The sequence below is a fragment of the Typopeltis vanoorti genome, chromosome 16 (genome assembly GCF_054136105.1).
Source record: "Typopeltis vanoorti isolate ZY-2024b chromosome 16, IOZ_Tvanoo_1.0, whole genome shotgun sequence".
Taxonomy (NCBI): domain Eukaryota; kingdom Metazoa; phylum Arthropoda; class Arachnida; order Uropygi; family Thelyphonidae; genus Typopeltis; species Typopeltis vanoorti.
Window position 1 is genome coordinate 53,036,641 of NC_143564.1, and position 18,799 is coordinate 53,055,439.

At 36.0% G+C, this 18,799-nt stretch overlaps 1 protein-coding gene across 1 annotated transcript in view; it reads left to right on the forward strand.

Annotated features, from left to right (window-relative positions):
• The window catches only part of LOC150098019 (uncharacterized), a 90,554-nt gene that overhangs the window by 38,449 nt on the left and 33,306 nt on the right, over positions 1-18,799 (forward strand). The window contains exon 2 of the mRNA XM_090406255.1: positions 1,770-1,852. Coding sequence (XP_090262381.1) covers positions 1,804-1,852 — 49 coding nt within the window. The 5' untranslated portion in view covers positions 1,770-1,803. The remainder of the gene's footprint in view (positions 1-1,769; positions 1,853-18,799) is intronic.

Sequence of the window (18,799 nt, forward strand, 5' to 3'; positions counted from 1 at the left end):
CCAACCCTGTAAAATCACACGGGGGAAGACACTGCTGGTTTCCTCACTTCGTTAAGATCCTTTAACGTACTATAATACACCCCTTCCCCACTTGGGGTTAGAAAAAAATTTCGTACTGGGCCAAGAATGCGAACAAATATGAAGGTTAAGGGAAAAGTAAAGATGAATGTTTTTAAAAAAATATCTTCATGCGCCGTTTATGTACTCAAGGGTGTTCTAAACAACTTTGTAGATCATCTGAATTTCATCTGCAATGTTTCGGAAGAACTGAAAAGGATGGCTGTGAGTGTGACAGAGGATTTAAGAATTGGACAGTAGGGCGGATGTTTCAATATTTTCCAGTTCCATAAATTTAGAACTTGTGAAGAAGTTCCAACGTATGATTTCATGCATTATCGTGATTAATAATGTTCGCAGAACCCAACAAATAATTTCATTTATTGCGCAATTTGGCCATAAATGAAAAAGAACCGTGATACCCTGTTCTACAGGATAAACTGTATACCAGAAAAAGAATGTCTTCGCAATAAGATTGCCGCATTATTTTTGAACTCTGGATTTTCCCCATATTAGCAGTTATTTGAGTAGTCTCTCTCTCTTGAACTTTTACATGTTGTGGGGGTTTATAATGACGATTTTATCCTATTGATAATAGATCGATTAGGTCGAGTTATCGTTGATTCCAATGCCCGTCGTAGACATGTTTGCGAATGTCTTTAGGTGGAAGATGAATTTCATTGCCGCTTCCCCAGTGTCAAACCACTTCCCCGATTACTGGAGACCTGAAAGGTTTGAAAAAGTTCCATGTTTGGTCTTTGGAGCAGGGTTTCCGGTCCGTGTGAACAATAAATAAAAATACAAAAATAAAAAAATACGAAAAAAATCCTTTAGCCCAACAAAGTTACGAGTGTACTGTAGGCTTACAAAAATCTTTCTTGGCTGCGATCTACAGTAAAAAAAAAAAATGAAAAATAGAATAATAAGGAAAGGTAAATATCTTCTTTAAACATGCAAATACAAATTGCTGCGTAAATTACTGGATTATGAATGAAGAGGAGGGAAGGAAGAATGGGAAGACCGTACAGTGAGAGGGGCCGCATGGCGGGGGATGGATACAAATATTTAAATAAATATTTTTAGTAATTATCTCGTCTACGTAGTCAATTTCCTTAAACAACACGATGCTTGAGAATCAACGTATAAGCCTTAGGATCAAGATAACAAGATTAAGAGTTTTATTTGTAATATTTAGGCAAATCAAATGCTGAAATTTGTACTCCAATAAGCTTTAGAAACTACGCTTTCTGGTTGTTAAAAAGAATAGAGGTTTAAAACCACCTTACCGGCCATTATGGATCAAATACGCATCCTCATACACTTCGTATCAATCATATATTTCAATGTAATATGAATGGCATTACAATTTTAATATGCACTTCGCATCCCTAGTAACTTGGACGTATATATACGTCCTGGCCAGTAGCGTGGTTAATATCAAACTCTTTCATCGATGTTTATTGCATAATATTATCCATTATTTCGAAGACCTTGTATTTCTTATCATGCAGATTAACCACTTTTAAGTACACCAGTGCAGTACGTTTCATGTAGTAAGTGCAGGTAAAGACACTTCTTTCTCTAAATTACTGCAAAACATTGTGGTATTATCCCCTACTTTGATCTAAAGTAGAACGCTATTAGGTCAATCCCCATTAGATCCGAAATAGGAATGCAATTTCATTGAATCTCTTTTTGTTGCTTTCTTGCAGGTAAATCTTCAATGTTCAGATCTGCAGTCGAAGCATGAATTCAACCCCGTTCCTTTTTACGTCCGAAAAGAGAAATTTCTGTGGTAAGTAGAAACAGTTTCTAAAAATATGCATTTAATGGTCATATGCAAAGTCATAAGCAAAGTTTTAATATCTTTCCACAACTCGGATACTCTTCTCTAACATTCCACGCATCAAAAGCGTTTTATCATTATAAAAGTTATGTCTTAGAATTGGTGCTTTGTTTGTCTCTTGCATGCGGGGATGTTTTAACAGACAGATGAATGCGATATTGCCTAAATATACTATTGCTCATGAGTGCATGGCATGAAGTTCCAAGGAAGCTGAATCCGAATGATAGTAAATTTAATTTCCTAAATTTATAAAAGTTAATTCATCCTGGAAGGATATATAAATAGTCAAATTATCAGTAGGAATAAAAAAAAGTTGTGATAGCATCAAACAAAAATTAATGTTTAATTGTTATTACCATGAAGTGTCTTTATGATTTACGCAAGTAAACCAGGAGGCATATTTACAACCCAAATAGTTATTTAAAAATCAGAAATAAATGGTTGTTCCGTTTAACAGTATACAAGTTGGTTCGCATTTAAAGAATAAAAATGTATTCATTTGACGAGAATTCAATAAAAAAAAAATCTCTAAATAATTTCAAGAATACTTCGCTGCGGACAGGAGTAGAACCGTTTCTACGGACCGATTAAGACATCCAAACTCAATCATTTCTCAGAAATCCACTGAAGTATTCTTCAGTAAATCAAATTCATCGTTTTATTCGACGTCTTCTAGGTAAATTGCCTCGTGCGTCATTACTAAGGAGTGGTCAGTCCTCTTAAGCTTCAGTGCACTAATGAGGATGTGCTAATCGCTACTTGAAAAGAGCAACTGTAAGAAGCGAGTCGCATTCCTGGCACATCCGCATCAGAAATTGTCCTTATTGAGCAAGTTCAGCATGTGTTTCTTCCGTCTCTGCACTCTTATGTTAATTAAAGCGATGCCTTCATTAGCCAGTGTCAGTGACAAATTAAACAGCCGCCACCCCACACTAGAAGACAAAAGAGCAACAGATTTCTGGCAGAGATTGCTCTAAATCTCCATGATGGAGACGATGAATGCCAGCCAGCCTGTGAGGATAACGTTGCTAGAGGTAACAGGGACACAGAGAGGGAGGGGAGTGGATGGAGAGAAGGAAGGAGTAATTAATAATTACCCATCATTCCTTCAACAGTTTAATGAGATGTAATAACCTTCCAGGAAGCCCAGCTGGGTGAAGAGGAAGTTGCAAAGCATTGTGGGATGAGATTTTTACTACCGTTAATGATTATAATTAATGCTCTCGCCAGTCTAAAATAATGACTCCTTTTTCTAGCATGGCTTGATGTACTTAGACAGGCTTAACTCCACACGACCTCTAATCGGTGGTTTAGTGGCCTGAGTAAAGAACTGTTCTCTACTTACTGTTAATGTATTGTCATGCAAAACCCAGTAATGGGAGTGCTAATTTAACAAGGACCTGTCATTAATTTTGTTGTCTATTTTCCTTCATTAAGCCTGTAAGACATTGGTAGCGAGGCCTTCACGGATTACTATCCATGCCCCAGATTCTCTTTGCTTTGGAAAAATTCACAGTGTGAGGAAAGGGGTGATGTCTTCTGCCTGAGATGATTTTGGTTTTATCAAAGCAGCACATTCACGGAAAAAGCATAAAAAAGGGAATGGACAATCAGTGCATAATGTATTCCTTTTGTATTATTTCTTTAAAAAAAATTAAAGTTAACATTAATTGCAAAGACTATAAGGGATTATTGGAGAAAAAACTACATATCTTTCTTGGAGTGAAAGAAGTTAAAATGAACATTTGTAACCGAAATAAAATTTGTAGTTCTATGGAGATCTGCAACGATGCTAATAAGACTAAAAATGACTTTCGGGAAATGGTAACAGTAAGAACTTAAATTTATCAGATAGCTAACTCAGCTGGACATGGTGATTAAGGACCACTCCCCTTGACCCTTTTCTGCTTTCATATCTACTTCGAATTCAAAAAGTGGATTTGACAGTAGACAATCCGCTTTGGGATTCGAATCCCAATGTAGCTTGGAAGATTGCGTTTGTAATAGTTGGATTTTTATCGGCCAGCATGAGACCACCAGGCTTATTGGAACCTGAATTGGCTTCTTACCAGCCACTTGAAGATGAGACGTAAATAAATGAATATTTTTTACGTAGTTTTGAGATACATTAATCTAGATTCAAATATACGGTACTTTGTAATATGCTTCGAATTCTGTGCGCATGTATGTATGTAAGAATGTAATTCGGGTTTACATAAAGGTGGAATCTGAATTGAAAAACTACAAATGTGTGTGTGTGTGTGTGTGTGTGTGTGTGTGTGTGTGTGTGTGTGTGTGTGTGTGTGTTTAGAATTATATAACTAAGACGAAGCGAGTATATTACGTTTTTCTTTTGACTCGTGTTAACCGGAAAATTTTAATGTTTTGTAGTGGTAGAAAACCTTAGTTTTCAGAAAGAAAATCCTCCTACCTCGATACGAGTTTCTTCCGCTCTTGATTCAGTTCTGTTAAAGGTCAGCGTTTAGAACAATTTACCCCTAGTTAGCCAGGCGTCTCCAACCTGTAGTCATAAGCTGTCAACCGAGACCTTTGGATAACTACTTACTATCAAAGTCCTTTCCCTAACTGAATTTGATGATTGAAAGATTTAAATTTCTTTCTAAAACCATTTGACGATGCAGAATGCGAAAAAGACATAACATGCGGGTAAATTCGTTTTATCATTTTTTTTTTCTAACTCGCTATTTTCTCTCCACCTGCTATTAAAAGTAGTCAACAAAAACCGAACAGAAATTATATTAAAGGAATTATAATCGTAAATAATTTACATATGTTTAATTTTTTTTTTTTCGCATACTGACAGAACTTAAGAAGTTTTAAGTAACTTTATATCGGCCTTCTTTCCGAGTGAAGATAACTTCTCTGCAAATCTACGTGCGCTGTGGATACAATGCGGAGAAACTACTTTCAAGTTAGAAACGTATGAATTTGGTTTACGAGTAGGAAACTAATTCGATATACAGTACTAATTCCAATCTTAATACACAAAATATAAATCCTTGTGGCGTATTTAGAGCATCGAAATCAAATTTTAAAAAATAATAAAATAAAAGGAAATGAATGCTCCTCCTCTGTCATTCCGTATCGACAAAACTGTCGATACGCACTGGTAGATATCTCCCAATACTTGCATCAGAAAACAAAATTCCGAACTCAAAGTTAACGAGACTTTTATATTTAAGAGACCAAAGTGTAATTATTAGGCAAAACGAACAGCCGTTGCTAGGCTCAGGAGATAACAGAAAACTCCCACAAGTTAGATCATAATAAATAAAGAACTGTAATTAACATCTCCCCATGTGTGTGTGTGTATGTGCTGTTATTTATTTATCAGGTTGTATAATGACAGGCAAACCTTGGCCAACAGTGGAAGTCCCGTGATATTCGCACGCCATGCACGGGCTCACTGGTAATTGTGACGCTGTTAGCCATGATGACCAATATCAGAAGGCGAATACAGTGACAGTGGATCGAACATCGGTTTGATAACCAATGTCATGAAAAGTAATTAGATGCTATTCGTGCCACTACTGGAGATGATTAATCTTGTTTTAGATTTTTGGTCACGAACTCTTCTAAGTTAGTAGATAGCGTTAAGGTTTCATGGGAGCCTTAAATTTACTCACACACTAAAAACAAGTCACTACTCAACCGTAGTTAATTAACAGAACAGATCGGGCCAGATAGCATTAAATCATCTGGGATGACCTTCGAAATGACACGACTCATATGTTAAATAACACCATTTGATATCACTCAGTTAATTATTCTGCTTTCCATCAGTATAAATAGTAAAAATTACGTATTATGACGTAATTAAGGTCACACAAAGGGCAAAGTCTGAAGATTTCCATTTTATTTAGCCTGCAGCACTTCGAACTTTTTTGAAGGTGGACACATACCGAAAACAAAATATTTTCAAAATATTTCTAAAGAAGAAACAAATTTTCTGTTTATTATAATTGAAAAATGAAGTTCTTGTCGTACACTTTATAATGGAAAAAACTTTAATAGAAAGATATTTTATCGTACTTTTGAAGTATTAAAATAGTTTTTTATTATTATTCGCATTATATCATCCGATTAGTCTTAGCCATCTAATGCCCGTGACTTATAAAAGGCGAAAACGAATCGGAAAAGCACTTTGAACAATATTTTATAAGCGTTTTTGCCTTGCTGATGTTAAACGTGAATCGATAGAGAAAGGATTATCCTGAGGAGAATTGTAACATGGAAGACAGCACGATCTCATTTTATTAAATGGATAGATAATAGCACTAATTCAATAGAGTGATGAATGTGGACAAAATGACAATTAATCAACCTTCACCTTTGACATCGAAACACTTCCGTATTCCTGTCAGAAGGACAACATGAGTTGAAGTGCGGTTTCTGGTTCGAAAAACATGCAACTGGTTGTCATCAGTGACGTAGGGAACATCCATCTCAAATAAAGTTCCTTGTTATTGTTATTATTACCGGATAAGAGTTAGCCTTTCTCGTACGGATGCATTTGCAGGGAAACTCTACTTTTCATCCCTCAGGAAGCCAAATCATCCTGCAATTAAATAAATAAACACAGTATGTGCAGACATTTGACTCCTATCCCTACAAAGCAATGCATGACGTGTAATAGGATAAATAATGACATTTCTTCTTCTTCTTCTTCTTCTTCTTCTTCTTGAGTGTTATGCAATTGAGCAGATTCTTCTCTTAGTAGCAAAATCTTTCCTTCCACTCTCTTCTGTTCTGAGCCTTCTCTTTCAAGGTTGTGTACCTGTCTCCATTCAGCATGTCATCTAGCATTGTTTTCTTATTCTTCCTCTGGGTCTTTTTCCGTCTATTTTTCCTTCGATGGCATCTCTGATAATTCTATTCCCTCTCAGAATATGATATATCCGATCTAGTTTCCCTTTCTTCCTTTTTATCCTCCTTAACAGACTTCTTTCTTCTTCTTCTACTCTTTTTAATACCTCTTCATTAGTTATTTTATTTGCCCATTTGATTTTTTCCATCCTTCTCCAAATCCACATCTCAAAGCTTTCCGAAATCTTAATTTCTTCTTTCTTCAATGTCCAAGTTTTAGCTGCATAGAGGACAACGCTCCACCATTACATTTTATTAGTCTTTTCTTTACGTTTCTATCCATTTTACTTCTGAATAAATTCCATTTTCTATTAAAGGCATCTCTTCCCATCGCTATTCTTGCTTTTATGTCACTTTTACATCTTCCATCACTGCTAATAACACTTCCCAGATATTTAAATGTCTTTACTTGATTCAATTTTTCCCCATTTATTCTGATATCCATATTTGCCTCTTTCCTTGCTATTTTCATTACCATTGTTTTTCTGGTGTTAATTTTCATTCCATAATTGATACATGATTTTAGTAATCTGTTCAACAGATGTTGTAGTCCTGCTTAAGTATTTGATAATAATGCCTTGTCATCTGCGTATCTTATTGCAAATATCTGTCTACCTCCCATCTTTATTCCTTCTTCCGAATTCTCCAGTGCTTCTTCTAACATTGCTTCGGAATACATGTTAAACAAAAATTGTGACAGAGAATAGCCTTGTCTTACTCCTCGTCCAATGATGCCTGGTTCTGTTGTACCATATATATCTCTCACCATGGCAGTTTGTCCCATATATAGTGAAATAATTAGCCTTCTGCCTTTCCAATCCACATCAATCTTTTCCATTACTTCCACTATCTTATCCCATTCTACAAAGTCAAAAGCTTTTTCAAAATCTATGTAACAGATATTAGCTTCTTTATTCACTTCCAGACTTCTTTCACTTACTATTCTTAACAATCCAATCGCATGTCTTAACTGATCTTCTCCAAGAAATTCTTCCATCTTAGATGCAATTCTTCGTGTTAAGATTCTCATAATTATTTTTGATGTATGGGAAATTAGACTTATTGTTCTAAAATCCTTGCAGTTCACTTCATTACTTTTCTTTGGTATAAGTATAGATATTAAGGTCATAAAATCTTTTGGTAATTCTCCTTTGTTATAAATTAAATTTATTATTTTGATTATTTCTTCAGTTCCTTTCTTCTGAAGTTGTTTCAGGAATTCTGCAGGTATTTCATCTATTCCTTCTGCCTTTCCACATTTTAGTTCTTTAATAGCCATTTCTACTTCTGTCTTCAAAATCTCTGGGAGTAGATCATCTTCATTTACCTTCTTTATATCTTCTAATAGCAACTAATTTGGTCTATTTTCCTTCTCATATAAATCTTCAATGTATTCATTCTATCTCATTAGGATTTTATCTTCTTCAGTTATGATTTCTCCATTCTCCAGCCGGTTTATTTGTTAACTATGGTTTACAAAACAAAGGACATCATACACGCTGTTTATTAATTTCATTGCACTACTTTCATAATAGTTTTGATTTGGCATTTCATAAATGAACAGTTAGTTTTTAAAACAGATAGTTATTATGACTGAAATGGTAACTGGTTATTTAAACAACGGGCAATATTTATCCTACATTGTGGAGAAAATATTACATCAAATAATCTTTATATATTTCTGAGAACTGCTTAAACCTGAAGCAACTAGTTTATTTTTTTATCTATAAATATATTTTTTTATATAAAACATTTTTCTCATACGCATTAGAATACGTTTCAGTTCATATATTCAAAATACATTAAATATTTTAAAAATAAATACTTGCAAAAATCAGTGCAGTTAAATGGAGTATATGTAACCATGGTAACGATGTTTCTAAGAGGCATTTGAATATTTCAATTAACTTTTTCATATACATTAAGAACCACTAAACTATCAAGAAATTTCAAAAATTCAAAACAGCAACAAAATTCCCCGAAATGACTAATAAACGAGTGCACCATCCATACTTTTCATGTATACTTTTTTAAGACGACATAATCAATGAAGTTCCTTCAGCTGCATGTCACTAATAAATTATAATAATAACATTCCATCATAAACTAAATAAACCTAGTTAAATAATATGTGGATTTGTGTAGATTTGTGTTTTCTTCATTATACGCTAGATGTCGCCACTTGTGGAAATGGTCTCAAAGAAGCCGTTCTACTAGTGGTGCAGTTGCTCAAGTAAATTGTTCACACATTCATAAAACGCGTCTGTACAGAATATTAACTACTAGGATATTTCTAAACTTACCAAGCGCATTGATTCTCTTCATGAACACAACATGTGGCTAAACAAGTGTTTCGTGTCGCCTGCCAACCCTTCATATTAAGCAATACTTTATGTTTTGTGCCTATGAGGATTTCCAATTGAAAAGGTAGACCAATATATCAGGCCGTGAGCAAATGTTTTATGGAATATGGATAGTTTATTAGTACTAACTAATGTTCATTTATACCAATACTTGCAGATAATAAATTATCCCCTAAGCAAGATGGGGGGGTGTAGAAACATTCAGGCCATTTAAAACAATTTTTATTACATCATTCATAGTCTAAACACACTTTATCAATTTAATAAAGATAAAAAAAAAAAACACATTCCAGTTTAAAGAATGACAGCGCAAGTTGGATGAGTTATTAGTGTATCCGTTCTCCAACCACCAGGCTGTGGGTTCGAACCCCTCTACAGGTATGGATATCTGTGAAAGTCTTTAGATGGTTGTGATTTTCTTCGTCTACTATTTGAAGTAAGTGAATGAGGCCACCACCACCTTGTGTATTGCTGACTTGTAGGAGATTGAAAAAAATTGCCTTTTGTTTATTTAAGGATTCTAGACGGGCTCACGGGATTAGCGTGCTTTAAGTTAATGCTTCGTCGATTAATCCATTTGTTAGCAAAGGAGGAAGATTTCGCGGATTAGATTTTATTATTCTACACAAGAGATAGCAAAGTCATACTCTCCGAAATGAGGAATTCTAAGCTGAAGAGAGGAAAAAAATCTTTAAAACAAACATGCCGACAAAATTTCGATTCCGAAATAATTTTACGCAAATCTCTTAACCAAATATTTAGTAAGATTTAGTATTTGTCGGCCTGGTAGGCAGAGTGGTTAGCGTATCAACTATCCAACTAATAGGCTTCGGGTTCGAATCCCGCAGTAGATATGGATGTTTATGGCCGTCTTTAGAGGGAGATGAATTTCATCACATCCTGCTTATTGGAGGCCTAATGGATCAAAAAGTTTCACGAGAAACTACGACAAGGTGATTTCAGACTATATAAAATATATATAATAATATTTTTAAAAGAGCCTCCGTAGCTCAGTCAGTATAGACGAAGCCCTTCGGTCCTGGATTCGATTGCCGTCCGTGATGTGAGGAACCTTTATCTGGTCTCTTTCAACGAAAAGTGAGTTAGCCGGTCTCATACGGTGGGGGGGGTCACCCTGAAACTCGGGTTTTTCCTCCCCCAAAACAGACAAACCGGCCCGTGAACACACGCATCTATAGACATAGGACACACCGGAAGGCATAGGGCTAATTCGCCTTATCCTCGAGACGGTAGCAGTTAAATATAGAAAACCCTCGATCCCTCAAGGTAAATAAGGGATGAGGAAATGAGGAATAATAAAATTAAAATTATATTAAATTTAAAAATCCTTAGCCCATCCACGGTACTAAGGTGCTATAGGTTTGCACATAAATCTTTCATGGGTGGGACTCACATAATAAAATAAAATAAAACTGACTGGAGTATTCTGCCAAACAACCGATCACAATGTTCACATATTTACCTTACATATTTCTGAGTTACAGTTTAGAGAAATGAATACTTTCAGCAGGAATCAAACTTCAGCCTGTTAGTTAGAGATACTTCTCAAAAGAAAAGGCTGAGGGTAGAATCCTGCTGGAGGAGTGGATGTTAGTGATTGTTTTTCACATACATTCAAAAACGCACTCTCCAGTAGCAACTGGGTAATCTAGTACGCTCAAATCTCCTGCATTTGGGAGTGGCCTTTGCCAACAGTAGGATTCTATAGGATGACCATCTTCACAGTAGATTCAGCAGTCAAGTTAATTCAGATAAGTTGTGACAAGAGCTTAATTATTTTGATACTATAATATTCTTTTCTAACATTATTTTGATGATAAGGGATTTAAACAGAAAATGGTGAGAATAGGGGAAATGCTAAAGATCGATAATATGCTATAGAAAGGACTTTACCAATATTATAATTCACAAGGAAAAAATATTAGAAGAACATGGGATTAAAGACGAATCAAAAACATTTCAAAAAAATTGTGAGTTGAAAAAAACTGATGAAAGAAGAAACTAATGCAGTTTTACGTCGATGCTAATATAAAGGATAAAAGATAATAATAAACAACCAACTGAAATCCAATAAGGACAAATTTACTGCGTTATTGAAAATTTGGCACACAGAAAAGAGAAAAAAGAAGAATGATTTCATGCATAACATTTTCAAATGTTCCTGAACGATATAAAAATTCAGTTAATAAAATTTAACTTTTGTGTGTGTGTGTGTGTCGTCAGCCCTGCTCACGGAAGGCTAGAAATCTATCGTACACGTTAGTACCTTGGGTGGAGTAAGCTTACACAATCCGGGTATATTGCTCTAGAAATCAAACATCTTTAAAAATTAAAAAAGAAAACTCAAGAAAGCGTTTCATTTAGGAAGGAAGAGATGAAGTAGAGAGGTGTGGCTACAAGTTCTTTATAAAAAGAACGGTATCAGAGCCAAAGGGAAGGACTTAAGCTGACCTTGACGTTTCAAAGTAATCGATAAATGATATTAAATGATGGCACCTCACAAGCGGAACTCGAAAACTGATTCGGTTACGGATTTTTATTTTATTTTGTTTCATTTATTTGTTTACTTTTTTTCCATTTTTTTTAGTAATTGGCTAACTGGTCAACAGAAATAACTGGCCAGAATTCAAACAATACGTCACTTTAAATGGAATTCCTGCTTTATTTTTGAAAGGCTACTTGTTGCAATAAACTGTGCAAAACAAATGGAAAACGAAAGCGCAGGTGAGGAAGTGAAGCGTTTAAAAATGAGGAATATGCCCAATTTACAGTATGGCACATTACCTAAATGTAGTGGGAGCTTGTGATTGTTCAAATCACAGTATTAAATCTACAGTCGTCAGGAAAGATAATGATATCATCGAGTTCCGAAATGGCACGATCATCGGGTCTTGACTATTGGATGCTTGATATCTCAGATACGGCACTTCTTATTTTGGGGAGCGAAAAGTTGCAGCCCAAAATAATGGTTAAGGTGTACGCAGAATGGTCCGAAACTCTATCTCCCTTCGGCCTGCCGGCGAAAGTGTAAAAGAGCAGGTAAAGTTCATGCTCTTGGCGAGCGAACAGTGGAACATTACCAAAGTTCAGGTGGGAATACAAACGGGAGAGTCCAGAAGCAACGTCCAGGATGACGATGCTCTGCACTCTCACGCTCATGAGGTTCTAGAACAGATCATGCACGAGTCTAGTGCATCATTCTGTTCAATGTTCTGTTCGTCACATAGCTTACGGCACACCTCCCACCCGAGCGCGGCACATCAGTGAGCTGCAGCACACCAACTGAGTACTGCACTAGAACTAGACAACCTCTACTCCTATCCCTGAAGACCATTGTCGGAAACGACTGTTTTGGTATTGCATTATGCCGGTTGGACACTGAAAAAGTGGTAAAAAAAGGTGTACTAGTCCAATGAGTCGCATTACCTACTGTATCATGCAGGTAAATGAATACTCGTGTGGTGCAAACGCGAGTGGACTCTTTCCGTCATTCATGGTATCCATCTTCTAAGCAGGCAGATGCTGTATCATAGCACAGAATGTGCTTTTCTAGTTAAAATTAGAGCACTGTTACAAATTGATGAACTTGTGGCTTACTTCCAGCGCTGTATTAATTGTACCCGTTCCCGATTCGAGTTTTACAAGGCGATAATACGCAGTGTCACAGACATGGACGAACACGATTTAAGGAACACCGAAGGCGTCATCCATCTTGAATAGCAGGAGAATCACAATCTAATTCAACGCACGTAGAATATTCTGAAAAACTCTGAGACACGTGTTCTATGGGATACGTAATAATTTAAAATGGTGTAATATTTAAATTAAAGGAAAGCATTTCGTACATGCTAAGTTTGTGTCCCTTTTCTCATTACTGAACAATGATCACTTCGGTCCTTGTTTCAGACAATAATGGGGGGGAAAAAGTAGGGTGTTTCTGAACTTCAGAAAATAGCAGAATTAGGAACGCTAAAGAATTAATTTCAGTTATCATGAAATCTGCTCCTGCTCACTTACAACGCCATCATACTGTCATTTCGATGGTCGAGCCATACGATCCGTACCTGTCGGATGAACTTCAAATATTGTGCATCGATCACGGCTTTCAAATACATTTCAAAGTGCCTCACTGAAGAGCGCAGTTGAGAGGATAAACATTTCTTCTTCTGCCCTCCGAAAAATCCGTGTTCGAATTCTGGATAGGATTTAAAAGACTTAAGTTAGACAGTCTCATACAGAGATGGTAGTTTCTCCTCCTCCAGAAAATTCGGATAGTTTTTCATCTCGCAAAATAAACAAACACAGACAGTTTACAGACATAGGAAACTACGGGAATAATTGATAACCACCCTATTTTGTCGGATCTGGTTTCGAAACCCTGCACGGTAAGGATCAACGCGTAAGCGTAAAACAGAACACAAGAACATTGTAATATCGCTTCGTTATTGCTTATCAGTTCAAAGAATATTCTTTAAAGTGGAAGGTAATTAAAGTAAATGATGCTATATATATATTAAGACGTACTGGACAAGTAAAAATGTCTTCTAACTATCCGCACGTTATAGTGTTACTATGGCAGTCTTCACAGTGAGCCATAACTTGCTTAATGGAATATTTCCATTTTTTGCTATAAAATGTAAAAAAATAGCTATTATTAAAATTCATAATTCTTTCTTACAGATAGTAAGCTTTCGAATATTATTAATTAACTCATACAATTATTAGCTTCGTTATCCGGTGATGGAAGCTAAAAACAAAAGTTGCGCACTTCATTCTAGATCTGTTACCATGACAGCAGTAATTGTTATGACAACCAAACTAATATTGGTTTTCATGGCTGGAATGCATATTTCTGGATAGGATGACAAACTGATTATTAATTTGATTTAAAGATTATTACGGTAGTTAAATTAGCGAAGGCTTTCCATAAATATTCCGTGGAAATCAATATTAATGATGAGTTGGTACAATATCAATTACTGATAATTGCCACGACAAAGATGATCGCGTGAATTTCTTTTCATTATTTTGTTGTCGAATCTTAATTGTTGTTACCTGGCTCGTTTGCAATTATCTAAAAGAAAACTTAAAGAAAAATTTGCTTCTGGTTTAAAGGTAAAATTTTGTTTTCGATTAGGATTAAGTCTTGAATTTTTGGTCATTTTAAAACAGATTATAACAAATAAGAAATCAGTAATGGTGAGGGAAGCTAAGAGGTTTATTATTATATTTTTATTTATTGTTAAGTAATCCAGAAAACCTGTTATAAAGACCAAACAGAGAATTTTAAGCCTCTTCAGGCCTCCAGTAATGGATGTTTTTGATTTCTCTTGCATGTTAGCAGCATGGTAAGATTAAAATGTTTGGTAAGCCGAAACCATGTTTTAGAGACATCGAACTTTTTTTTTCCAAGTCATTTCAGAATAGTTTTAAGCTATCATTGAGTCATACTACTTTTCATCAACTCATAAATGTCTACACATAGGTCCTCTGAGATTATTAATCGTTTTCATAATTATTCCCTAATCAGAATGGGTTTTCTTTCTTTTTTTTTCTTTTTTTTTTTTAACATTTCTGAGTTTGTTTTTCGGCTTAAAATACTTAAATGCTAGATGAATTTTATCGCCTGGTGGTTTCACACCGGGCGATAAAATTTTACAGTTTATTGGAGACCTGGAGTGACTTAAAAGGTCTCTTGATCAGGGCTTCCAAACCAGGTAAAAATGAACAAAAAAAATAAAAAATAAAAATAATAAAAATAAATTATGAAAATGAATAAAATAAATATTTTAAAATATAGCCCATCTACTGTTCTATAGGTTCACAACCTTTCATCGGTGGGAGTCACGTATAATAAAATAAAGTAAATAATAGCATTATTTTTGACTGATGTGTTTGTTTTCTTTATCACACTTCATTTTCGTTAACTTTTACAAGAACCCTGTGTAATAACCTCTATGTTGAACAGTTTCAGTGAATCGTAATAAACAATTCGCAATATGGTTCGACCGAAAGGTGAATGAACACAGCGTAATATCAAAGAATTCGGAAGTGTGAAGCATATCATTTAGAAAATCATAGCTTTTTATATTCTAGACCAGTGCTTCCCAAACTTATGGATGCCAAGGCCCCCTTTGGAAAAATTAAAATATTTCACGGCCCCCTCCATCGAAAAAAAAATCGTAATGTAGACATATATTATTATAATATTTATGGTATTTATATTCAATACAATTTATATTCAAGATTTTGGTTTGTAATCTTTTATGTGCTTCTTATCAATACCTTTGAAATGAAACTTATGAATAAGCATATATTTACTAATATTTATTAAGCGCCGAAATACGCAGGAAGCAAAATTTGTGAACCAACACCAATGTGTGATTTTTTCCATTAAAAAGTAAAAAAAAAAAAAAAAAAAATAGAAATAATAAAAATTAAATACGTTTCTTTTAAGATTAAAAAAAACTCTACTTAGTCTTAAAACATTTTAAATTTGTTTTCATTATTTCACGGCCCCCTCAACAAAACTTACTGCCTCCCAAGGGGGCCACGGCCCACAGTTTGGGAACCGGTGTTCTAGACAACCACTAGGAGGAAAATTATTAATATTTTCTATAGATGATCACCGTTGGACTAAAAACTGTTGTAGTGCCGCTGTTTGAAGGGGGTAGGATGCAAGTATATTATGCTATATGACACTTTGCAACTAATGCGGGAGATATAGTGTGACATATTTCTTGACGATTCCTAATACTGCCCTAGTAATCATTGACGTTCTCAGGAGGAAAAAGTGTACATGACTTGAACCTCACAAACTTCATGAAACAGACCTTAGAGAAGGGGAAACCTTTCCTAACAACGTATAAGTCGTTTGCTCTTAGACATCCAAGAAGAGAAAGTTTCCCATTGGATATTTGGTCTAGCGAAGTCACACGTTACTTAATTGCTTAATACTGTCAAGACAGGTTGGTTACTCTTCGCGCATTACCAAGTTCGACAGGTAAGACGTCACAGCGCAGTCAGTCAGCGAACTCAATGCTTGAAGGCATTCCTGGAATATTAAATCCAGATTTTACAGCCGTTTGGAATTGACGCTTAATAAGTGTATTATGACGAGGAACTCTGTGCAACACGAGTCCGTGAATGCAAACATGCATAATTACGCCATTTGCGTCCATGTCACTAGTTTATGGCGGAGACAGCGAAAGTGCCTCGGTCATTTGATAGCGACTTCGGTAATTCCGCAAGACAACGCTGGCATAACCATTTGGTGATTAAAAAATCTGGAAATCCCAGCTGACTTTGTTCATAATGGACTTTATAATTGACCCTAATCACGACCGAAATAACGCTCGTTCAAATCCCCACGTCCCCGTAAAGACGACACTCATAACTTTCACAGTTCGTTGGTCGGAATAATGGAGAAACACCATTCAAATTACGGCATAACTGAGAGTTGACTTCGGACCGCAGCAGACGGACGTGGCGCCAAATATCGCCTGCGTAGCATCACGCGAGGCTCGGGCGCTACAGCCACGCGCCAACAGGTCACACTTGAATGGGCGCGGCTTGCTCCGAGATTTGCCCAATAGTAATCTAGCAAGCCCGTTGGGCGTTCGACCAATCTGATGACCGACTCGGTGTTTTCAAGGAGAAATGGCACGTGCTTCGTTTGTTGGATACGAGCGGGCGGGAACAGTCATCTGGCAAACGTGTGATCACTCGGCCTTTACTCTCACCTGGTCTTAGGAAAGCCAACGCATTATCTTGTTCAGAATACGAAGTGCCTTGTTTCGCAAAGACTGTTCCCTGAAATGATGTACACGCACACAGGTGGGAAGCACTTTCCGTTACCCTTAACGGTCCCCCCCCCCCCACACACACACACCACCACCACCACTCATAAACACAGGCTATTCACTGCATACTGAAACTCGGTTGAACTCTTTTCTTTTGTAGTACTTTGAAAGACCGCACCACTTTTTTTTTTTCTTTTTGTTAAGGTTAGGTTGATATTCAGGTTATCGTTAATCACTGCATAAATCAATGAATTTTGGCTTATCTGAAACTTAATAACCTAAACTAACAATGAAACTTAACAGTTAAATTCCGTTAATAATCAACAGTGTTGTCAAGCAACCGTTTCCTTAGAAACCACACTTCATATTGTTTATATATGATTTTCTGATTCTCCATGGCATTTCAGTACTACTTTATATTTTTTTCAAAACAAAAACGCTTTATATGGTTTCTCTGCGATCTCTTGGCAAGGAAAAACAACAACAACAACATAATCATAAATTTAATGTGTGAGATTGGAGAATTAAGCAGCGGAGACGGTGAGTTGTGTGTAGTGGAGCTAAATAGAGTACCCTCCAGCGATGAGTCCCTGGAGTTGTCAAGTAATAAAAATAAATAAATAAATAAAAGAAGAAGAAGAATAGGTGTTTCACAACATCGAATAACTTTTGATTTAAATATTCATTGAATACGGAAAAAATTGTTTTCATAAATCAGCATGGAGATTTATCACGTAACAAAAACTATTTTTTCCTGTATGACGAAGGTAGCGTTTCTAGTTCGCATAATAATAATAATCAAGATTATGCCATTCAATGCTAAAGACTGACCCTTACTCAAATAGTCTACTAATGGCGGTCAACATGTGTGTGTGTGTGTGTGTGTGTGTGTGTGTGTGTGTGTGTGTGTGTGTGTGTGTGTGTGTGTGTGTGTGTGTGTGTGTGTGTGTGTGTGTGTGTGTGTGTGTGTGTGTGTGTGTGTGTGTGTGTCGTTGTTTGTTTTGCGAAAATGATAAAATCTGAGGTTAGAGGAGAAAAACTGCCATCTACATATGAGACCAGTTAATTCTTACGGGTTGAAAAGCCTTATACAGGTTCCGCAAGACATCGAAGGACCAACAAGTCTTTCCAAGTGAAAGGTAGATGTCGCGACGTCCAAGTGAAGACTGTACGGAGACTCGTTACATAATAGGAATCAAAAAATCCCATTTATAGTGAACAGTAACCGACAGTAGTAAAAGAAGAAGAAAGAATACTAGAAAAGTCCATGTGTTGCCTACTCTAAGAGAGAGAGAGATCAAGGAGATGTCCCAATCCGAGGAAAGGGCGTAACTGGGTACGCCCATGACATGAAGATGAGATCAAAATCCAGTGCTATAAACAAACGTAGGCAGTGATGCAGAACAAAATGGGGGATGGCCCTGATGCAGTGTATCTTACTTGGTGTCAGGCTATCTCCCTCGCTCTAATTATCATATAAACAAGCTTTACCGCTAGTGCTGGACCCGGCGAGAAATCGAAGAGGCCATCATATTAAAATGTGATAGTAGGGATGATGGAAACGTATAATACAATATTTTCTAGTAATCGTAAAAATTCTGGAAAAGTAAACATAATAAAAGTCGAATCACGCGTTAAAAAATAAAATAAAAAAAACAGAAAGAAAGAAACTAAGAATTTCACTATATTGTCAGTGTCCCATATCCTAATTACTCCGGACACCGACAGAACAACCAAGTTCGACCCAGTTTCGGAAAGTTGCATTTTGGCATAATCAGTAGTCTGTATATAATAATAATATTCGGTCGATGACAAACATAGAT